Source organism: Callorhinchus milii, unplaced genomic scaffold (assembly GCF_018977255.1).
Source record: "Callorhinchus milii isolate IMCB2004 unplaced genomic scaffold, IMCB_Cmil_1.0 Scaffold5, whole genome shotgun sequence".
In the NCBI taxonomy this organism is placed as follows: Eukaryota; Metazoa; Chordata; class Chondrichthyes; order Chimaeriformes; family Callorhinchidae; genus Callorhinchus; species Callorhinchus milii.
In genome coordinates, this window is record NW_024704746.1 from 26,715,728 (window position 1) to 26,740,628 (window position 24,901).

The following is a 24,901-nucleotide window of genomic DNA, read 5'->3' on the forward strand; positions in this document are numbered from 1 at the left end:
GTTATTTAAAATCCTCTGAAATTATCTGTATCCCATTCAGATTACATGACCCGTGTGCTCTGTTCTCTCTGACTCCAGCGAAGAGAACCCCTGGTTAAAACACCCTCTTGTGAAAAAGGAGCCTTACTGATCTTTTCCTTGAGAGTCGTTATTGGGTGCACAAGTCTGATGGACTAATTTAAGGCTGCTGAGATGTAAATCAAATGTTGCAGGAATAAAAAAAAGCACGCCTGTATATGCCTGTCATTAAAAGATGTCAGAAATAGCTGTACGTTATCATCGTAAAACCTCTGGCTGCAGTTAAAAATGATGAACAACATAATTACAATGCTATTTGTGCCATCATCCTTTTTTCCCCCAGTGGAATCTTTCTCTACTGATTCTCGAGTTTTTCTAAAAAGTTGTATCGCTTGCAAGAGAGAGCGTACTTAAAAGATGGGGCGATCGCTTTTGTCTACCAGCGCAGATGAGGCTGTAGTGACCTTCCTTGATTGATATTGAAGAGAAAGATAATGAATATTTTGTGGGAAGGCAGGAGATCATACCAGAGGCTCTTGTGCACATGATAAACTTACAAAGGGATCAAAAAGGAACTTCCAAGAATGTTTAATTGAATGTCAGTTTCTTGTACTCTATTTAATAATATATTTAGTTTCAAAACGCTGTACAAAGACTTGATTTTCACTGTGTGATTTCTATTTCATTGAAGCCGCACATACTGACTGCTAGTGTGAGGATATGTGGCATCCAGAATTAGCCATAATTGTAAATTAAGATGTGTATTGGTTAAAAATGAGGCTCATTCACAAGTGTTAAACAGATTTGTAATTTATCTGCTATTAAATACTCTAATCTCATGGATAAATTGAAGGATAAATATTCGGGGGAAATCCATTCTGATGTCTGGCATTGGCTTTTTAAATAGTTTTGGAGATCTGTGTAAACTTATCAAACGGAAAGCCACTTTGATCATACAAGTTCCTAAAAGTCTTTTGCTTGCTGAGGTTTCAATAGAATTCAAGATGTTCCATGGTGATGAACAATTAAAACACTGTGCGTGGGTTTGTGTGCATACCTACATTTGGTTTTATATTTGTGTGTGTGTGTGTGTGTGTGTGAACAGCGATCTAGGTAATCATTTATAAATTCCCTTATCTTTTACTTGTGGTCTTTGAAATCTATTGACGTTAAAAGTTTGCAAAAGGCTTGTGGCAGTTTTTATCCTGGTGTGTGGGGGGGGGGGGGGGCGGGGGTGGAATTTGGTTTCTCAATGCCATAGATTAACGATCAGGAATGGATAGATTGACTGAGGTGGATAGATATTTGTTAGATCACGGTATGAAGGGATGTGGGGCAACAACAACAACAACAAATTTACATCTGTATCGCGCCTTTCACGTTGGGAGGACATCCCAAGGCGCTGGACAGATAGAGTTACGGACCCGAGCTGAGGGTCGGGGTGGGGGAGGGGGGAGGGCGGGGGGGGAAGCAGGGACATTGAAAGCACGGCCAAAGAGGAGGGTCTTGAGGTGGGTCTTGAAGGTGGCGAGGGAGGGGGCGAGTCGGAGGGACTGTGGCATGGAGTTCCAGAGGGTGGGGGCAGAGTGGCGGAAGGCACGGCCACCGATAGTGGGGCGAGCGAGGCGGGGGATGTGAAGCTGGCCGGAGCCCACAGAGCGGAGGGAGCGAACAGGGGGTTTAGGAGGTCGGAGAGGTGGGGGGAGCAAGGCTATGGAGGGTTTTGAAGGTGAGGATCAGGATCTTGAACTGTATCCTCTGTGTGATGGGAAGCCAGGGAAGTCGGGTGTGGTTGGGGGTGATAGGGTCACGGAGCCCGGTGTGGGAGAGGACACGGGCTGCAGAGTTTTGGATGATCTGCAGCCCTGTGGAGGGAAGAGTTGGGGGCCGACAAGCAGGGAGTTTGCATAGTCGAGCCTCGATGTAATGAAGGCGTGTAGGAGGGTCTCGGTGGCCTGCAGTGTGAGACAGTGGTGGAGCCGGGTGATGTTGCGGAGGTGGGGGAAGGCAGAGTGGGTCATGGCGCAGATATGAGGTGGAAAGGATAGTTAAGTGTCAAACAAGACCCCAAGGTTCGGGACTGGCTCAGGGAGGTGGACAACCACGGATGGTGATGCTGTCAGTGCCTGAGGTGAGGAGGTACTGATGGGATCCGATAAGGGCAGATAATTGGAGTTTAGGTGCAGCCCTGATCTTATTGAGGGTGACCAAAAAATTGTGATACCATCACAATGTCTAATCAGTCTTAAAGGAATGATGATGTGTATATATATATATATATTTATATATCTATTTAGATGATAGGGTAGACAGCATGACTTTTTGGCCCTGTAGAATGGCGGAAGAGGCTCGAATGGCCTCCTCCTCTGTTTCTATGTAAGTGAGTCACTGAATAGACAGATAGAGCAGGTGACCCTGTGTGAATTGTCATGATTACCTATGAAACAGAAACACTTTGGGGGCTACCTATTCTCTCTTACTGTTTACACAACCTGTGTGGCTGTGCCTTCCCATCTGGTGCTGAGCTTTGGCACCCGGCTAGTTGATAGGGTGTCAAGAGTACTTCAGCTTCAGAAGGTAAAGAGAAAGCCTTTCCCAGTTTTCCCGAGCACAATCCATTTCCGAGCAGGTTTTTCACAATTCTCTGCACATTTGCATCACCTATTGATAGCTGATCTTTAAACTGTTTATTGTGCTCTTTGTTTCCTGCTTGAGTGAAAACAAAAAGCTTTACCGGTCGGTCGCTGCGAATGGGAGGATTTGCATGCGGCTAGCATCACCCGAGGAAAATAATTGCTAATACATATTTATGCGGCACAAATTTGCCATTTGTTTATGCATAAAATTACCAACACCACAGGCTGTATATCCAGAGAAAATGGTGACCTTTTTAGTTCAATAAACAGAAATAAGCCTTTAGTGCTCAGCGAACAGATTTCAGTGTCGAGGGTTGGTGGAGAAATGTAGATTTTTTGCGGATGATCCCGATGTAGCTGATAAAATTGGGGTGGGGGAAAGAATTACTTGACCCTTGTGCTATTGTGCTAATTTTTTTTCCCCCTCTGCAGAATCTAGCGGTCTATTTTAGGGGGCTCTCGAAACAATGAGTGCATCAGGGGCCATTCTGCCTAATTACTTCAAGACAGGAAAGCTAAAGAGGAATTAATGACAGTTGACAAGTGCAATTAATAATTAAAGCAAGGCTCGGAGTCATGCAATAAGCAGATGACAATAGCTGTGTAACTGTACATGACAGCTTTCATCCGTTTTATCCAAGGGGCCATGTGCAGGAGACTGCAACACTGAGCATAAAACAAGTGCCTGTAATCTGGTCACTTGTGTACAGAGAACACCTCCAGCCTCCCTGGTCATATAACCCTGTTAGCTTTCACAATCAGGTGTTGACAAGGCTATTTAATATTCATGTTTTAGATTGGAGGGGGAAAAAAAGTGAAAGGTTGTGGAAAGCTGGATCTGAAGTGGTATTTCCATATCAAAGACAAGGCTTTGGGCCTGAATGGTAATTAAACTGCCCAGATTTGATCTCCCTGGTCTGCCTATGTGAAAAAAATCATGTACGTTTTATATATATATATATATACATATATTTTTGCCCTCCTGTTTTAACGGCCATATAAAAACAATTCATAGTTACAGTGTGCGTTTGTAGAAACTGTTAGCTTTTGATTGAAAGGCAGATATTCTTCCCCCCCCCCACCCCCACGACCCATCAAAGTTCATTTAAATAATTTTTCCGTCAATGTGTTGAAAACAATAATAATAGCCCTTGCATTTGATACAGCGCCTTATCACGGGTCCAAGACGTTCCAAAGCGCTTCACAGTATATACTGTAAAGTGAATTGACTGTATATTTTGTGGGCGAAACTCAATTACCCAAAGCTGCCGTTAATAATATAAAAAGAATTTAACACGCTGCGCACCTATTGTGCTCTTTCATTTGGTTTACAGGGATCGATTTATCAGTGGAGAGAAATTACTCGCTGTAACACAAGACAGAAGACAACAATCAGAATGACATTTATTTTGTACTACAAGGAGGCTCTCTAGTGTGTTTCCATGTAGCATGGATATTCTAGCTGTAAAAAGCCTTGTAACTAGGTTTAGTGCTGTGATTACATTGTCTTACAGCACCTCAGTCTTAACAAGGCAGTTTGCTCTTGTGAAGAGTCTAAAGGGACTGGGTAGGGGGATGTTAAAAGGAAAACAAATGTAGTTTATACATTTAATACCTACATGAAATTTCGCGTTTCGCCCACAAAATACACAGTCAATTTACTTTACAGTATAATCTATGAAGCGCTTTGAAACATCTCGAAGACTTGATAAGGCGCTATATCAAATGCAAGGATTATTATTATTATTATTATTATTATTACTACGTTGCAGACATTTTGGTGTATGTTCACATCGAATTCCCGCAGGGTTACATCTGATATAACCACACTTCATCTACACAATGGTTTTCTCCTGTCATAGTCCAACCCCGTCCCTGTGATATGCTCTGAGATACTGCCCTACATGACGGGTGCTGTACAAATACAACTTGTTGTTCCAAATTAAGAGCCTTTCCTTGATCTGCAAAAAATGTTGCTTGTTGCAATTTTAGCCTTTTGTTCCTATAATAATAAAACTACAATATTGATCCATGCATTTGGTATAGCGCTTTATCAGGTCTCAAAGACGTCTCAAAGCGCTTCACAGGATAGACTGTAAAGTGAATTGACTGTTTATTTTGTGGGCGAAACATGGCAGCCAATTGCACACAGCAGCGTCCCACAAACAGTCATGGATTGAGTGATCAAGTTATTATTTTTTTTGGAGGGATTATTATCCCCGGAAAAGCGATCCTCCAATCGGGTTAATCACCAGGTTACTTCTAGGTAAACAGAGATGTGTGGAGTAAGGAAACTTGCCCAATGTTTCGGAATCAAACCCGGGTCGTCTCGCTTGCGAGGCGAGTGCTCTAACCACTGAGCTACAGGAATAATTGGGCTGTTGGGATCTGCCATATTGGGAGAGTTAGTACACTACACTATGGGTTTTGAATGTGATGGATCACTGTGTCTCAATCTTCACTATGTTCAAAGGCAAAGCGCACTCACAACCAGGTGGGCATTGCCCCCGACCTGAAATAACTTACTCTACACGAGGAGCAGTTAGTGGCTTTATTCCCGAGGGAGCCTTTGCCAAGTTGTACTTCTATTGGAAGAAGGAAACCATGAGTGGAAGGTACCATATTATTCAGCTATTTATTCTATGAATTGCACCATCCAAACCTACTTATTGTGCCAATTGTGTGAAGCAGTATAGCAGTGCAAGGCAGTACCTCACATGTATGTGCGCGCATTTGTGCTCATAATATACCATCTGCTCTCCTCACAGAACAAGGAGAGCTTAGTCAGTATCTGTGCTCCACAGGAGCACCACACCACAGCATGAAGCTTCACCACCTTCACTTGAAACGAGCACCAGCACAGATACACGCACTGTGGGAGATTTGAATTGAGTTGAGGAACACAGGGTGAGAGATTGAGCACTTGTGAGGAAGGGTGTAGAAGTGTCATATGGTGTTGAGGGGACAGCTGGTACAGGGTGAAAGCTTGGTTATGCTGCAGACGATAAGTGCGTACCCATAGCCCATGCAACCGAGGTCTCCATTGTTGAGCCACGGAACACCATTGAGACGTTATTTGGTTCCAGTCAGACAATAATGATCTGGATGTCTGAAGGATTCCAACATTCAGGTACTCTGTACCCCCTCTCACATGGCTAATGCAATTGAACCCTGGTTGATTTGCACCGCAGTCTCTTTTTGAAGATGCACTGAGACTATTGGAACCTGTAAGGGAGACCTGGGTTACATTACGCAGATTATAGGCAATATAGGAAGAGTGTCATAACTGATCCCATTGTTAACATTTCAAGTAAGTAATGGGTCTGTGACAATTCTCTCAGTAACTGGTTAACATTCACCAGCAATGGTTGACCCATCAAAGCACCTCACAAGTTTCCCCATTAAACCACACCACACAGAGTTAGGAACATTTGGACGAAATGACCTCAACTGCAGTAAAACTGGCATAAAGTCTGATCCGTGTAAATCGTTTAATCGCCCAAGTCGTCCATCTGCCCGAGTTCTCGTGAATTTCCTACAACTTTAGGAAGTGTGACATAACTCATTGCTTTGTAGAAGTCATGATAAATGTATGGTCCCAACTGATACGACTTATTGAGGTAAGTTGCCTGGATAGCACATGTACAGCTGATGTGCTTCCTATGACATTGTGTGGTACTGAACAAATTATAGTAGAGACTGTCTCTAATAACATTGAACCCACAGCATCTAAAGCTTGTGACCATCTCTATCCTTTCAGCAGATCCATTAGATACAGAGGCCAACTGTACCTCAATTATACTCCAACCTCCGTCATTGAGGTGAGCAATTAGCAGGATACACAAAACAAAGGAAACATTCACAGGGGCAAATGCTTGAGCAAACCTTGCTAAACATATAAATCACCAGCACTGCAGAACTTAATAAATTGATGCTCATTTTAAAATGTCCTGCGATGTGGCATTTTTTTTTAATTGTGTAAAACATGAATGGGTCAATTGCGGACGATCAAAGCCAACAAAAGATGTGGAGGAGGTGCCAGAAAGCAAAACCATCAAATAGCAGCAGTTCAATGACTGTGAAAAATAAACATGTCGTTTTGAAAATAATATTGCCCAACCAGCAATTGGCAAAAGAACCAGAAGGGAGACCAGGAGACATTTTTTTTTTACCCGGTGAGTTGTTACGGTCTGGAACACACTGCCTGAAAGGGTGGTGGAAGCAGATTCAAGATTAGCTTTCAAAAGGGAATTGGATATGTAATTAACAAAGGAAAAATTTGTAGGATGAAGGGATAACAGTGGGGGAGTGGGACTAGTTGGTATCTCTTTCAAAGAGCCGGCGTGGACACGATGAGCTGAATGGCCTCTTTCTGTGTTGTATGATTCTATGGACTGCAGACCTCACTGGAACATAGGAACAGGAGGAAGCCATTCAGCCCTTCGAGCCTGTTCCGCCATTTAATTAGATCATGGCTGATCTGGACCTCAACTAATCCTTTCAATTCCAATTTCCCACTTTCTCCCCATATCCCTTAATACCCTGAGCTCCCAAAAATGGGAATGTCAGAAGCTACTTGACTCCTAACTGTAATTTGTAGACTTCTGATGTACTATTTACCATCTATCCTGTTTGAACGTTCATGGGGAGAAATTCCATCTCTGTCTATCTAGATTTACTCTTATTTATGTAGCATCTCAGAGCATCCGGAACTTGGCAAAATCTTAAACACAGACTTTAATTTGAGTCCAGTTTTCTGTTCATTCACAGGATAAAGGTAAAGTGAATTGACTGTATATTTTGTGGGCGAAACGCGGCAGCCAATTGCGCACAGCAGCGTCCCACAAACAGTTGTGGATTGAGTGACCAAATTATTATTATTTTATATTTTTTGAAGGGATTATTAGCCCCAGAAAAGCGATCCACTAATCGATTAACAACCGGTTTCCAACTTACTGCTAGGTAAACAGAGGCGTGTGGGTGGAGTAAGGAAACTTGCCTAAGGATTCGCCCTGCCCGGGAATCGAACCGGCTCGCGAGGCGAGTGCTCTAACCAATAACGCTGCAGGACTCCGCAATGCAAGATCATTTCCCTTGCAGATGGACAACTGCACAGTCTTCCGTCGCAAGTGCAATTTGTTTCCTTATACTTTCAGTCAAAATTAAAACCCCAAACCAGCATCGCAAGTGGGAAAAACACAGATGATACTCACCTCCAAAGAGAATAATGGCAATCGTTGTTGTACACGATCTGTTTATGAAGTCTGACCTTGTTGTAACCCAGGTGCATGTTGATGTAAGACAGCCTATTATTTAAGTGCTTCACACAGATAATAACTGTGCAAATAATGTGCAGTGGGGGTGGGGTGGGGGGGGAAACGTACCACCCACTCATCAGTGACTTAATGACAACACATTAGGTAGCGAGTCCCATCACAGGCTGCCCTGCCACTTTCAGACCCGAACTCGGAATTTATTGCGCGTCCTCTTTAAGTGTGTGTGTGTATTGAAACGGCGAAAATTCCATTCCGCGATTGATTCGTTTCAATGTAAAGCCGGGTCTGTCATTGTTGACGTCTGGGGGGGGGGGGGGGGCGGGGGTGGGGGTTGCGGGGGGGGGGCGGGGAGTTGTGGGGGTGGGTGAGAGAAGTTAGAAGAAACTGCTTCAGAGTTTTTTTTTAACTCGAAACCTCTTAAAAGCATTTAAATCTGATGTACTGTCCTGTGTGTAAAGACTGTGCATTTATTTGTATGTGAATGTGGCTGCCAGGTTTCCACACACAGCAACGGACTACAAACAGCCATAAGGTCTATGGCCGATTATATTCCCAGAATTGTTGTCCAGAACACTGGAGGGAAACTCCCTTCTCTTTTCAGGTAGTGCCAAGGAATCTTTAACGTCCATCTCAACAACTCAGGAACTTGCATTTACACAGCGGTCCTTGCGCAGGCGCGCGACTCACAGGGCGCTTGACAGTGGTGAAACACGAAGCTGGGGGAGTGGGGAGGTGATCTTTGTTTAATATCTTATCCGAAAGGCTGTAGGGCACCTTCTGATCCTGTGGACCTGTAAACCAATATGACTCACTACCTTCAGGAGGGGAGAGGAGGATATTGCAGGGAAAAAAAATCTCCTAATGTTTTAATTGTATGGTCTAGTTGATTTAAATATATCAGGTTAACATCTGATTATTTACTAACTACTGGTGCCCAGCCCTTGTAAATATCATACTTTTAATGTCTTTAATTGGATTCCCTTGTTACAAAAATTAAAGAGGATGTTTTATAGTTTAGTTTTCATATGACCGCATCCTTTATATTTACTTCCCTTATGAGTATTCTTCAAGTCTTGTGCATAAAATAATAATTTGGTCACTCAACCCACGGCTGTTTGTGGGACGCTGCTGTGCGCAATTGGCTGCCGTGTTTCGCCCACAAAATATACAGTCAATTCACTTTACAAAATATTCTGTGAAGCGCTTTGAGACGTCTCAATGACGTGATGAGGCGCTGTATAAAATGCAAGGATTATTGTTATTATTATAAGTTTGATTGCTCACTTTGTGAAGTTCGTGAAGCTAGCCATACAACGCCGCAGGCAGGAACCAAATGAAGGGAAATTGGCCTTGTTGGAGACCTGCATACTGGACAGCTAAAGGCATTAGAGATTAGAGGAGAGGGGTGGGAGTTTATGGGTGAATATCCTTAAACAAATACCTCTTCCTCAGAACAACTGCTACGAGCTAACGCTGTCCTTTCTGTTTATTTACGATCGATTAAACCATTGCTCATGGCGTGGTGTAGGTCCGGGAAGACAATCCAACATCATATAATTGAAATAATTAAGCTATTATTTCTTTTTGGTCAGCCGGGTGTCTGACACATGCTGAAACCCATCGCCGTGCTTAAGAATATCCAAAACAAACTGAGAATTCCATGCATCCCACCTACACGTGGAAATTCCTGTTTTTAGTTATTAATTAAGTGGGTTTACGAGATGGTCATAGTCTAATAGGAGAAAAAACCTTTCTTGAATTGATCAATTTTTATGGGTTGTTTTCCACACTACATTTCTATTTCTCAGTGTAGCCTGGACTCAATTAATCCACCAAATTACTGTCTGCCTTGCAAAACTGAACATGTTTTTAGTCAATAACCTTAAAATTAATTCCATTTCTTATTCCGTAATTGGTTGATTGGTTAACTAGTCCTTTGGACCTGTTTGTCAAAATATGCTAAACAAAAGCGCCAAATCTGCTAATTTTCAGTTACTTAGCAAGAAAAATGTCTTGTAGAAAAGAGTTAAATATTTATTGGGTATTAATGAAGTCAAAAATATTGGCCATTGAAGCTGGATTCAGACCAGCTCAAAGTAAGTTAGCTTTAATGGGAATGCTATGTTTGTTTTGCTCCATTGTGCATCCTCTGCAAGATGTGAGAGGCACAGCACAGCCCATCCCTGGGTGAATAGAACAAGTTGTGAGTGAAGTGAGATTTCCATCAGTAGCACTGAAACCTTTAGAGAAGAACGACACTAAATAAAAGGCTGTTTCCTAGGCAGTCACGGGTCAAGAAGCTGTACAAAAAAAAGATGTTTTAACATTTGTATCGTGCTTGAATATTCAATTCCATTCATATTTACAATAGAAAAGAAATGGACTGCCTCGTAACCTGTAAAAATTATATACAGGCAATTCTGCATTTGCTTTTACAAGCACAATTACTCCTAGAGCCTGCTTTTATTGGTGCAAGGCTCCTGCTTTTGACGATACCTCACTCAGCCTGTGAATACGCCATTTGATGAATAGATTGATGTGTGTAGAGGTTACGCATTTTGTTATACTCCAGACAGGAATAGACTGACTGTGAAGACCAAGGGACAACAATAATAATAATAATCCTTGCACTTGATACAGTGCCTTACCATGTCTTCTAGACGTCTCAAAGCTCATCCTGTAAAGTGAATTGACTGTACATTTTGTGGGAGAAACACGGCAGCCAATTGCTTACAGCAGTGTCCCACAAACAGTCGTGGATTGAGTGACCAGGTCATTCTTATTTATTTTTTCCAACAATCTCACTGTTGTTGGTAAAGTTGTGGAAGCGCATGATAAATCTGTGCCCCAGAGTCCCAGCTGAAAATCAAAGCTGAGCGAGAGTATTTACGGCTATTCTACAACAACAACTTGCACCCTCCACGCAGGGCAGTGTCTCAGAGCTATTCTAATCTACATTAGCGGGCAAATTATTGAACCCGTGACTGGTGGTTGGCTGGTGAGTGCACATTTAATCCCTGTTAAAAATGTGCATTGTACAAACATTGTTCACGTTGTAAAAAGCCGTGTAATACGGATTCTAAAAGGGGCCACAAAGGTGGATAATGGCTACAGTCTATGAATGTGCAGGTCCTATTGTAGCAATGGGGACCTCAAGCTAATTAAAGTACTCCGTTAAAGTCCCTTGGTTTAATTGGGGTCAGCCCTGTAGCTCGGCACAGAACCTTTGGGGTCACACACTACAGCCATATTGAAGAGCGATTCAGGATACTTAGTGTGAGGTAGCTTAAACAAAGACAGACGGGGAATGACACATAACTAACTGGTAACGGTAACTTTTTGGTGTAAAAGAACTGTCAGCGAGGAGTTTGGCTGAGTTAACTCCCTGGAATCAGAGGGTTTCTGGTCAAATATTGGAGGGTATTAATGAATTGTTCCTTGAGTAGATCATCCCCAAATCAGCCACCCCTCTCTACTGAGCTCCTTTGAACAACTTCTATTGCAATTTTCTTTCATTGTATATTTTTTTTACCAGAATAAGGTAGACCTCATGAATATACCTCAAGGTTCACGATTCTTCTAGGTTTACTTCCAGAATGTTTCACCATCGATGGCAAGTGAGTGCAACGACATCTTTAACCACCAGCGGCAAATAATAATAATAATAATCCTTGCATTTGATACAACGCCTTACCACGTCTTCGAGACGTCTCAAAGCGCTTCACAGGATGTACTGTAAATGGTATTTTGTGGGCAAAGGGGGCTGACTGACTGATGTTGAGATTTTGTTCCTCAATAGAAGCTCATCAGGTAGACTATAGAGCTAGTGTAGTTACAGGAAGCAACAGCTGTGGTATATTGTATTGTGACAGCCTGTGCTGCCATATGATATGGTAGAAACAAATGTATGGTGAAGGGTTTGCATTGTTTTGTATTTTTACTTATTTTTGTATTATTCATCAAGCACAATGAAAGGCACACACCATTTTTCTACATAACAATGGGCGGTATTCTCCACACGCCAGTATGTCTAACGTTCTCTGACAGCATGCATGCTTAATGGCTTTTCCCATCTATAAGCGCACAATGTCATAATTTACCAGCATGCAGAACTTCACTAACAAAGTATTATATCATCAACTCAAAGCGTTCCATCAGGCTATTGGCAGGTTAACAATTTGCGCTATTGTTAATGCTGACATTATGTCGATATTGAGTATTAGAAGTCTTAACTCCTAACGATAGCAACTGGAAGGTTTGATCTTGCATACGCAATTGATATTTAAGATGTGATTTATCATTTACCTCAGCAACGCAGCTGTTGTTTTCCCAGAATGAGATCTAACATGTACTGAATAAAAAAACAGATTAATTAGAACCATTTGGAAGTAAATGACATCTCAGTAGACTGTGTGAGTGATAAGCTGCCGAAATAAAAATGGGGTTGGTTGAAATGATTATATTGGAATGGTCAGATATATGTCCTGTAGTTGAGTAGCTCAGTGGTTAGACCACTCGCCTCGCAAGGCGAAAGGACCTGGGTTCGATTCCCGGGCAGGGCGAAATCTTGGGCAAGTTTCCTTACCTTTCCTTTCCGGTTGTTAATCGATTGGCGGATCACTTTTCTGGGGGTAATAATGCCTCCAACCCCAAAAAATTATACTTTGGTTACTTAATCCACAACTGTTTGTAGGATGCTGCTGTGCGCAATTGGCTGTCCCGGTTTGCCCACAAAATATACAGTCATTACCCTTTACAGTATATTCTGTGAAGCGCTTTGAGACATCTTGAAGATGTGCTAAGGCACTATATCAAATGCAAGGATTATTATTTATGTCTCTGTCTATGTTATGATTTGGGAGAGAATTGAGCACAGAAAGCCACATTTGAACTGACAGCAGGGACTGACCTGGTTGATGTTGCCTATTAATTTCAGTTTATGTTTCAATTCTGAGTCCAGAGATAAAAAAACACACTTGTCTGACCGCCATTGATTACTGAACCTCCCGAATTTATTTTAAAAATGAAAACAAATGACTCCCACTGCAAATGATCATCACCGAGGTAATCTCAGGCATGGCTTTTGGTTGGGAAGGATTTTTTGGGGTCAGCCAGGTGTCTGACAAATGGGGAAACCCATCACCGTTGCTTAAGAGTCTCCAAATTAAGCTGAGATTTCCAATGCATCCCACCTACACAAGGAAATCCCAGAGATAGATTGTTGGAATGGAATGCTCTCTCTCTCTCTCTCTCTCTCTCCTGGATGGACACATCCTGTTTACCTAATTCCAGAGAGTGTTAGGCGCAGGTTGGCAAGAGCCAAGGCTTGGGGGGAGCCCAGAGTGTGCGTTGAAGTAACTGCTGGAGTCTAACCAGCTAAACCCACATAGAATGGCCATTAAGAGTGCTGTGTGGCAAGGTTGGGAGGGAAGAGAAGGGGAGAGAAGTGGTGGTCACTAAATAGCATTTCTAAAACTTGTAACTATTGTGAATGAATAGAAAAACTGATATTGCTTATCCAGGTGCACTCACTCTTTAACAACTGTCGTTTTATTGAAAGGAATCTCCCTCTAAAGTCAACTGCTTTACAATGCTCCTGATTTTGGTTATTTCAATAGACGATCATCAGGTGGACTATAGATCTCGAGCAGCTGAGTGTCGAGATTGAGCCAGGACCACTCTATAATCCACTGGGAAGCAAGACAATGCTCTCGAGAATGGCCTGGTTAACTCACCAGCCAATTCATTGTCTCATCCAGTGAAAGATCCTCATCTCTTATCAATGTGTCCCAACAATGGCAGGGAAAGATTGACTTGGGGAGTGGGAAATCAGAGCTCCTATCTCATGTCTGACTGTTCTGAGTCATTGGATCCATCGCCACATCTTGCGGCTCTGTTGCTCATTCATCTCCCGTAAAAATAAAACGGATTATTGATTAGTTATTTAAAGCTGCTTAGTCCGTAACTATTTAAAGTTTATAGGTCTCGGGTTCGATTGCTTCGATTATTTTTACGCTGTTAGCTGAACTCAACTGGGATGACAGTGGGGCTCTTCAAACGACCTCGGCACCTATGAAGTAGGAAGGGGAATAATTCAGACAGTGTTCCCACTCCACTGATTGCTATTCAACAAGGCCTGTTAATAATAATAATAATAATCATAATCCTTGCATTTGATACAGCGCCTTATCACGTCTTCGAGACGTCTCAAAGCGCTTCATGGAATATACTGTAAAGCCAATGGACTGTATTTTGTGGGCAAACCGCAGCAGCCAATTGCGCACAAACAGTCGTGGATTGAGTGACCAAATGATTGTTATTATTTTGCGGGCGGGGTGGGGGTTGGGCGGTAAGGGATCATTAACCCCGGAAAGCGATCTGCCAATCAACTAACAACCAGGTTCCTACTTACTGCTAAGTGGAACTAGGTAAGGAAACTTGGCCAACGTTTCGCCCTGGCTGGGAATTGAACCCGGGTCCTCTCGCTTGCGAGGCGAGCGCTCTAACCACTGAGCTACAGAACTCCACAATCACACATTGATATTGGCTTAGGATTAGAGAGAGTTTTTAGGCTGCATTGTCATGTAGACTGGCAACACTTACTACCTACGCTCACTCACAGAGAGAGAATCGTCACGTGGGCGATGTACTGGAGGGCAGTTGGTGCCGTGAAATAATTGAGTTAGGAGAGGAAATCATGTTTTTTTGAAGAAAGAATTGAGCAAATTATTGTATTTCCTTTTGCTACGGGGACCCAGTTTCCTTTCCTCTCGTGGAGCTGGTGATGAATGTTGAGCTGGCACAGAAGCAATTGGAAGGGTTTGGCTCAGGATATGGCACTCCACGCGGTTTGATCATTTCTATGAAATTGAAAGGAAAGGGAGTCCCACTCTCCAAGAATAACAAAAACAAATACATTGAAATAATTTAAACCTTGCAAACAAACAAAATGGGGAGAATGGCTGTCAGGCTTCATTGTGCTTTCTGCTGGCGTGTCCCGGAGCCAACAACAACAGCAACAACTTGCAGTTACACAGCGCCCCCTCACGCAGGGCAGGGTCTCAGAGCACTTGACAGTGTCGGAGCACGACACCGAGCCGGGGGGAGGGGGAAGGTGACCGTAGGCACAGGTCGAAGAGGAAGGTCTTCAGGCCCGATCTGCAGATGGGGAAGGAAGTGGCCAGGCTGAGGGATAGAGGGAGAGTGTTCCAGACTTTGGGGGCGTAGTGGCTGAAAGCGCGACCACTGATGGTGGAGCGGAGGGCACGAGGGACAAGCTGGAGGCCGGAGCCAGTCGAGCGGAGGCAGTGGGTAGTGGGTTGGGGAGTGAGCAGGTCGGAGAGGTAGGGAGGGAGGTGTCAGGACAGGAAGGGATTTGAAAACAAATATATAGTAATCACACTGTACTGAATTTCATATTAACTGAAACTTTGGTACTTTACATCATTCATTTATTGTGGGATTGTAATGTTCAAATGATGACACATCATTGCACCAAGTTTGTGCTGGAATTTGCACGTGTGAAATCGCACCCACTCTGTGCATTATTGCAATAGATACAAACCGGGGGGGGGTGGGGGTGGCATTGGCTGGGAAGCTGTGTTGTGTGATTGATGTCTCCGTGACAAACTGTCAGAGACTAACGCCCTGTTTATAAGGCAGAGAGACATACTCTTGATCTCTGATACAAAACATCACATCCCACCCTACAGAAACCCGTTCAAAATCTAATTTCTCCGAAGCAATCAGGCTTAATTGTGAACTTTAAAAGCTCAAATAGTTGATTACAGGAGAGGCACTTGGGACTGGATCTTTCGAACACAAAGTACCTTCTCTTGGTATGCGCTTATTATGCAAATGCTCTTCCAATGAAACATTCACCGTGACAACCATTATTTTCCTTGGGTCACTTCTGGTGGACACGGCTACTCGTACTAAGAAGCAGATTGCATCCATCTACCTCGGCAAGATGATAGGAAATCAGTATTGTAGCTGTGAAAGATGTAAGATAATTAATAATAATGATAATTTGCTCATTCAATCCACGGCTGTGTGTGGGACGCTGCTGTGCGCAATTGGCTGCCGCGTTTCGCCCACAAACTGTTCAGTCGATTCGCGTTACAGTACATTCTGTGAAACGCTTTGAGAAACGTCTCGAAGAGGTGATAAGGCGCTAAATCGAATGCAACGAATGTTATTAAACTATAGCTGATGGGGAACAAAATCCTAGAATAGAATCTCCTCTGAAATAATGTTTGTGTGTCACTTTCCTCTGAAACCAGATTACTTTCAATTGATTTCATCTAATAATGACCCGGGTTAGAAACTAAGGACCCTATTCTGCTTCCATTCTAAGTCACCGGATACAGAATAGACCCCAAAATGGGGATGAGTATTTACTCACGAATCTCCTTTAAAGTGAGCACGATTGAATAATTTTTTTTTAATCAAACTCAGTTGCACATTGTACAGATAAACAGAAAGACGTGAGAATTGGTTGAAAGAGCGAAGTATAGAACAATTCACAATCCCACACATGTGGACAGACTGTATGGTATCTATGTTGCTCAGCCAGTCATAAATTAATTAAAAGTTGAAGTGAACCGCAGTGGAGAGCAGATCCTTTTACTGGTAAATAGCTAATTCTTTTGTGGCACTTAGCGCTATTTCATTTCTGCCATCATTGTCTTCATTGTTATGTTTAACAGAGGGGGTCTGGGCTGGGAGCAGCCGAGGTCTCAGCTAATGACAGGAAGTCTTTAAAGTTTGCACTGCATTTCATCTTCTCAACAGGAGTTTTTGGACGCATCTATCGTTTGATCCCCACAGTGCGAGTATTGCTGTAGTTAATTAACAGATCCCTATTACTTGCACTCATCTGAAAGCATAGAGAAAGCCTGTGGATATTAATTCAAGGCCATTCCAGTTGATAAACGCTCACAGGCAGAGGGTGGATTTTTGTTGCAGGACAGATGTCCAGGTAATATTGCTGTTCATTTCGGGGGCTTTTGCCTTGCTTTGCTTCGCTTTGCTTAGCTTGGTTTAGCTTGCTCTCAGGGAATGGGAGAGGGGGGCTTGTTAAAGAGTGTGTGTGTGTGTGTGTGTTGTGTGTGTGAGGGAGGGAGGGAGGGAGGGAGCGAGTGAGGGGGGCGGTAACTGCTGTAAGGGTTAACAGAGAATGTTAGCATCTCGGCAAACTGCTGCTGTGTGTTGAAGTCCACACATGGCTCTGCTCTGCTCTGTCTGATTCACTGCATCTCGGGGTGAAGCTGATTTTATTCTTGAGAAACAAAACTGATTTGTCTTTGAAGCGCTTTGAGATGAACTCCCGACGTGAAAGGCACTCTCTCTCTCTCTCTCTCTCTCTCTGTCTGTCTGTCTGTCTGTCAATCAATGTACATTGTTGTTGTTGAGGTGACATCAGTACATTGTTGTTGTTGAGGTGACATCAGTACATTGTTGTTGTTGAGGTGACATAAATCCGTTTTGGCTTCAACAATCGAAAGTGAATGAGGAGTGGAACAAATCAAGATTTTTTTGAATAACCTGTACCCTCCTACTCTTATCTCTCCCCCCCCACAACCCCCAACCCCCTCCTCTCATCCAGCCAGGCAATGCAAACCTCGCTGACAATTTGTGCTGTTGTTGTAAGCAATTAATGAAGCAAATAATTTCACCAAATGAAACGAACTTGCAGTGAAATAAACCGAAGTGGGGATTTAAATACAACTTAGCCTTCGCCAGAGATCTCAGAGCTGTAATAATAGCTTTTCTAGTGAACCAGGGGCCGTGAGGTGGGGGTGGGAGGGTGGGGGGGGGGGAGGATTGGGGGGTGGGGGCGTCAGTGAAAACATTAAAGGGCATTCTCATCTGGTAAATTGTTTTGTGAGACAACTTACAGGGTTAGTAAATGGAGTGATATGTTCATCGTGACACCGTCACCCATTCCATCTGCTGCTTTAAATACATTTCTCTTTCTATTGTTTTGATTAAAAATACGCATGGGAAAGAGTCAGGCGTGTGGCCAGGTCACAGATAAGGATTTTTTGGGGGTGGGGGGGGCGGGGGCGAAATAAAAAGCTTTTCCCCAACCAACTTATGTCTGAAGACTTCCATTTTCCCCTTGCCTGGCCTGGAAATAAAGGTGCATGTATCTGACTATAAACAGGGAGTGGGGGTAAGAAAAACTCTGGAACACTCTCCTCTGTCCCTCCGCCTTGCCTCCTCCTTCCCCATCTTCAGGTCATGCCTGAAGAACTTCCTCTTCGACCGGGCCTACGGTCATCTCCCCCCTTTGCCCCAGCTCAGTGTCGCGCTCCGCCACTGTCAAGCGCTCTAGGACGCTAACCTGCGCCAGGGGGCGCTGTGTAAATGCAAGTTGTTGTTGTGGTGGTGGTTGTTGAGGGACACGGACATTAAAAGACTGGGCATTGATGACCGAGTGACCAAATGGAAACAGTAGTAATGTAAGAACGGCAGAAGATTCCTGATGTGACACTTATTTTATCAAACAGTTTTATATAAAACAAACGCTCTCTGGTGTAGAGAGTGCTATAAGCCTGGTCCTCAGTGGGTTAAAAAGTCGATTTACATTTCTTTATGTCAAGTAATGGCCAACGCTTAGTGGATGGAAGAGCAAAGTGAACACTCCTTTGATGTAGCTGTCTGTCCTACCTGACAGCTAAACACTACTGCTTGGGCTCTGGCTTTGTTAGCAGAGTTAATATCTGTGGCTAACAGTGTAAAATGCACGTAGACAACACTTGTGTGAAAGCTCCATCAGTGAGTGGACTTTTTTTCCTGGATTGATTGAAAATAGTCTAAATTATAAGTTGTGCTCACAGCTATGAAGTGCTCTACATAAACTGAATAGGGCAGTTTGTATGAAGGAAGTTGGCCCGTTATTATGCAACGCTTCTGTGTTGTTTATCATTGTTGTTACTGCTTTCACTCTAACTGTGCCGGGAATGCAAATTAACAGTAATTCAATGTGGCACGTCATGTTCTTTCAGGGATATAACAATATCTAACCACCGGCACTCCCTTGTCGAGCGACTGTTTCTGTTAAACGGTGTCAGTTGCCATTGTGGGGCGACTGATGGATAAGGTACATTGGAGTCCGGTAACAAACTGTAGAAAGATGTGTCAGACGATAGCCAAGGCTTCCTTGAATGTTGACTCATCTTGATCACACTTCACATAGATCCTTTGCTGCGGTTTCCCTCCACTCTCCTTCCTCGGTCATCGCTCCGTCTTAAAATGTTATTTCGTTCGAAATAATTGTATGTACAAATGACCCATCTGTATCCAAATGCCACCTGCTCTCCTTTGTCAAAGGCTCAAAGGCTGCTTAACCTACTGGGTTCAGCTGGCCTGTTGGCCGGTGTCCTGTAGCTCAGCGGTTAGAGCACTTGCCACGCAAGCGAGAGGACCCGGGTTCGATTCCTGGACAGACCGAAACCTTAGGCAAGTTTCCTTACTCCACACACACGCCTGTTTACCCAGCAATAAGTCGGAACCCGGTTGTTATTTATCCGATGGGTGGATCGCTTTTCTGGGGTAATAATCGCTGTAAAAAAATAATAATTTGGTCACTCAATCCACGACTGTTTGTGGGCAAAATTGATAATGCTGCCGTATTTTGCCCGCAAAATATACAGTCAGTTTACTTTATGGGAAGCGTACTGAGACGCTACCCCGTGTGGAGAGCGCAATATCAGTGCAAGTTGTTGCTGTATATCCTGTGAAGGGCTTTGAGACGTCTCGAAGACGTGACAGGGCGCCGTATCAGATGCAAAGATTATTATTAATAATAATATTACTGCAGAACCTCATAGCGTAAAGTTAACCTTCATAGATGAGAGGAGTTCCTGGCAGGGTACTGCAGTCCTGACAGAAATTGCCATGTGTAGGTGGGGATGCATGGATTTGTCAGTTTGGCTTTGTATACTCTTGAGCACGGTGACGGGTTTCCGCATGTGTCGGATCCAAAAAAAAATCCCTGACGGAGAGATAGACAAGTTGAGGCCGTGTTTGTGTCTGGGTCACATCTGAGGAGCTCTGTGCTGTCGTTGGGGGAGAGAGAGAGAGTCTTTTTTTTTTCTGCGCCGTGCCACCTTCAATCTGCGCAGTTAAGTGATTGAAAGAGACTAGGCTGCTGTAAAGGAAACAGGACCTGATTTGTTCAGGGTCAGTAGATGTGGTTGAAACCATCTTGTTTGTAGATACCTCTTCAAGTTATTAGGCTGTCAGTTTGCTAGTCAGCCAGGATTTACCGCTGTTAGGTGCAGGAGGGAAGGCAAAAGGATAGACGAAAAAAGACTTTGCGGTTGAACTTTAAGCCTGACCGTATTCCTAGTTAGCCCCTCACTCTCGGTTTACCTTTTTACATTGATCCGGCAAACTTAAAAAGGAGATAATTCTGCAAGGGCCAAAGGTTATGTTGATAAAAAAACACACAGCGCAGATAGCCGTAGGATCAGCAAAGCTCTCGGCAGACACACTGAATTCCCTTGTACATATGTAATTGTAACCAGCCGAGTGTGAACAGTGTGGAGACTTCACCGTAAAAGTAATACAATTACAAACGGGAGAGTGAGACCGCTAGTGCTACCAGATTGCATCAATGTAATGAGTTGTTGAATAATTAGATTTAGTGTTAGATGCAAATTTCCCTTCTTTCCGTTGATATCATTATTTCTCTATTGCCACACGTGACTCTTCTGTTGAACTTGTAATAATAATAATCCTTGCATTTCACACAGCGCCTTAACACGTCTTCAAGACATCTCAAAGCGTGTCACAGCATATACTGTCAAGTGAATCGTGGGTGATATGCGGCAGCCAATTGCGCACAGTAGTGTCCCACAAACAAATCACATCCCTGAGACGTCTCAAAGCACTTCACAGAATATACTATAAAAGTATTACCCCCGAGTTATGTCAAACATGCCTAGAGCATAAACTCTTGAATGGGACTTGGGCAGATGTACGACTTAGGTGGTTATATGATTTCTGCAGATCAGACTTGTAGTTTGACTGTAATTCTTCAGCGAACTTCTGTGAATCTGAATCTTATTTGAAAAGAGTGGGAAAGAGAGAGTTAAAAAGCAGTAACACGATCTCATGGTTGAGGTAAAAGTGCATGAATGGGTTTAGTGAATACTCCTTGTTTGCTTGTTGCCCCTCCACCCCTTACCTGTTCAGAATTTATAATTGCCGTACGACATTCTCCTGTTACTGGTGCTAAACTCCGGTTACATTTTCCTCTGTAATGCATCAAAATGAAGAAAACATCAGGATGAGTGCAGAACTAATAATCATTCCCAGCTCCGTTTATAATCTCTCTAATGAACCGTATGGAATCACAGCTGTACAGCAACATGGCTTTATACCTATAAATGCACATATATTACTGCCATCTTTATCCCCCCCTTGGCAAAGGCTGACATTGGCACTGTATGTGAAGTCGATGTCCTTAGCTCTCACTTGAGGTGAAGATCAGGTGGACACCGTTGTGGCTGTGCTCTTTACCTCGTTCGATTTCAAGATCCTCTCACCTTGACACCTCTCTACCTCTCTGACCTGCTTTCTCCCCACTTCACCCCCCGCTGCCTCCGCCCATGCTGGCTCCGGCCTCCTGCTTGTCCCTCGTCCCCTCCGCTCTACCATCGGCGACCGCTCGTTCAGCCCCAACCCCCTGAAACTTTGAAACTCTCTCTCCCAATCCTTCCGGCTCGCACCTCCCTCCTTCCCCTCTTTTAGATCACGACTGAAGATCTTCCTCATCCGCCGTGCTTACGGTCACCTCCTCCCTCCCCCCAGGCTCGGCGTCTGTTAAGCAAGCGCTCCGAGACACTGCCCCGTGTGAAGGTCGCTGTGTAAAATGCAAGTGGCTGTTGTTGATCCATGGAACAGCACAAACATTATAGAGACTACTGTTCTCTTAGGGAGGGAGGATAAAACAATACGAGGAGCTTTGACCGGCAGGACAAACAGAGATATCTGAACGAAAATACATATTTTAGATGTGAGAATTGACACAAAAAACTACAAAAAAAAGATTGAAAGGACATGACTGTAAACCAAGGGGAATAAAGGAGAGAACATAAGAATTTGCTGGCAAAAGAAGACCAAGGTCCATCCAATTCATCTTCCACCATCCCGGCAACCTCTTGACATGTCGTGCCTCAAACTACACACTGTATCTCTGGATATTATTTTCTAGCAGAAACCGATCTAAATTGTTCTTGAAACAAACAACCACTTTACCTGGAGAAAAGTAACAGGTACAATTAACCCTTTAAAATTAGAATTGCCGTGCAAAAACAGATTAATTTGCAATGCTGCCAATTTATTACGGTTCAAGACGACAGTAAACTCCACCTAATACACCTCACTGGGAGTAAAAACACTTTTTGTGCTAACGTTTCGCGACGAGAGTGAAAAAAAACCTGAGTCGGTCCATTAGCTTTGCTTTTTATTAATTCCTCAGTTCCATGAATTGATTTCTCTCCAACTCCCCCACCCTCGCCTTTTATCTGACTAAGTGTTTGTTCTGAACTGCGCTATTGTTATGGCAGACGTCACCTGGCAGGTAATTAAAACCTGAAGCTGCTCTGCTACTGCATTGTAGTTTGTTTGCGTGGCATTCGGAAATCTGTGCCTCCAGCTGTGACTGAGCGCCTTCTGAGCGAGTCTGTCCCTTCTCCCTTCAAGTGACTTTCTGCAATGCAGGGGCTTCATTTACAGGAGGGTTTTTTTTGGTAACAAAGGCTGCCTGATGACACTGTCTTCATTTTAATAATGTTCTCCCTTCAGCAATTTGAAGGTGGGGGAAAGGGTTCTTCTGTCTCTACACTGTACTAATCCTTGCATTTGATACAGTGCCTTATCACGTCTTCAAGACGTCTCAAAGCGCTTTAAAACTTGCCTAATGTTACATTGATGCTGGTACAAGGTGAACTCCAATACACGCCCACAAAATATAGTCAATCCACTTTACAGTATATTGTGTAAAGCGCATTGAGACATCTCTCAACAATGTGTTAATGGGCTACATCAAATGCAAGGATTATTATTATTATTTCTGTAATTTCACTGCGGCGTTAAATAGTGACTGCTGACTAGTTGTGGAATCATATAAGCTATAGAGCGATCTTACATATACCAAATACATTATTGCTGGAAAAACACTGAGCTCGACCCAGTATGAGTCGAGACCCAGACAGGAAAAGGCACATAGAGTGTTATAGTTGTGTTTCGCTTAAGAACAGAAATGATTCTAAATGGACGGAGTGAAATTAATCCTTCTGGGCAAAACTATACCTCCACCAAATGGAGAGGTATAGGTTAGAATAGACCCCTCACTCTGGTTAGCAATATTGTGGTGTCATTTTATTCTCATCAGCTATCTGACAACTAGCAAACATTTTGTGTGCACACAACGTGACTTCCACTGGAGTTTATACCTGTGACCCTACGGAGATATGAGGCTGATGTGATTTTTTTACTGTGCATCAAAGATACCCAAACTTACGCTGTGCTATCCATAGGAGCAATAATTCACCATTGCGGAAAAGAGAAGAGCAGTGTGTAACCCAACTGATGCATCTGAGAGGGTGGATTTATCTTTTTTTGAACTAAATTAGGCCGGGAACCGAGGGCGCTTATTGTAGTACATTTTTTGCAGGTTCCTTGTTTCTGCTGTTAAATCACAACCACAATGAGAGACTGAAGCAGTGGCAACAAAGGTTCAAATGATAGCCTGCTGTTTGCAACTAGCAGCATGGTTCGACTGATAGTCTGGACATCTGGTAACAACAGCCTCTCCTTGTCAGGTTCCACCTCATGCTGTGGTGAGGCAAGGAACAAGAACACTTTTATATACGTTAACTCATTGAATACCTCAAGCGGGTTTACACAGTCTGCGTTCAGTATGTGTATGTATGTATTAGGGTGGGGGGAAGAAATGAGTTGATTTCCGAATATCACAGAGAAGCATTTATGTGACGCCCGCCAAAAAAAAAAATTCAATTTCTAGGAACGAAACTGGACAGAAATAAGATTGTTTTTCTTCTTTCCTTTTCTTTCCCTGAATGTGCTCCAGTCTCACTCACTGGAGAACAGTTGGAAAAAAGATTTGGAATAGATTTGTTGAAATAATATCAGAAGGGAAACGTTGAGATGTTTTTCAGTCAAGAAGTATGAACGAGGTTGCGACTTGTATTTCCTGAAAAATAATAATCCTTGCATTTTATTAATCCTTGCATTTGATATAGCACCTTATCACGTCATTGAGACGCCTCAAAGAGCTTCACAGGATATATTGTAAAGCGGATTGACTGTATATTTTGTCGGCGAATCGAATTGTTGGCAGCCAATTGCGCACAGCAACGTCCCACAAACAGTGGTGGATTGAGTGACCACATTTTAAAAACTCTTCTTTCTAAACCCAAAAAGCAAGTAACACGCACATTAATGATTCCATTTGGTTTTGCTCCCAACAAATGACCGCCTTAAGTCCTCCGTTTCAGCATTTAATACAAAATAGTGTGTGTCATTTCTAAAAAAATATATGTCGCTGGATTCGATCAAATCGCCACATCTATTAGAATATCTGTTGACTCACTCAGGCAGTGGGACTGATACGCACACTTGTCTAATTTTATTTAAAAGCATTTTTTCCTTTTCTTTCCCCCTGTTAACATTGTTGCTTTTGCTCAGACAGTAATGGGCTTCCTGTATGCCCAGGACTGTTATGATCATGTAAATTTATTGGTGCTTAGAAGAACGAAGCTATTAAAACATTACAACAGCCATTACTGTGTGTGTCTGATGTCTTTCTCCTAACGAACATATGCTTCCAACTGAATGCCTAAACTCTTATTTATGGATTTAATTTAATGTGCGGAAAGAATTCAAAATTAAATTTTGTGCCTGCCTCCGGAGAGTGTCAGTGTATAATAACAT

The 24,901-nt window shown here is 43.1% G+C and overlaps 1 protein-coding gene across 3 annotated transcripts in view; it reads left to right on the forward strand.

The window, feature by feature from the left end:
* The window catches only part of sox5 (SRY-box transcription factor 5), a 192,057-nt gene that overhangs the window by 22,395 nt on the left and 144,761 nt on the right, over nucleotides 1-24,901 (forward strand). Inside the window, exon 1 of one of the 3 annotated variants that reach the window (XM_007897299.2) lies at nucleotides 16,892-16,910. The exons of the other annotated variants lie outside the window; for them this stretch is intronic. Within the exon in view, the coding sequence (XP_007895490.2) occupies nucleotides 16,903-16,910 (8 nt within the window). The 5' untranslated portion in view covers nucleotides 16,892-16,902. Of the gene's footprint in view, nucleotides 1-16,891; nucleotides 16,911-24,901 lie in introns of those variants that run through there. 3 annotated transcript variants of the gene reach the window in all.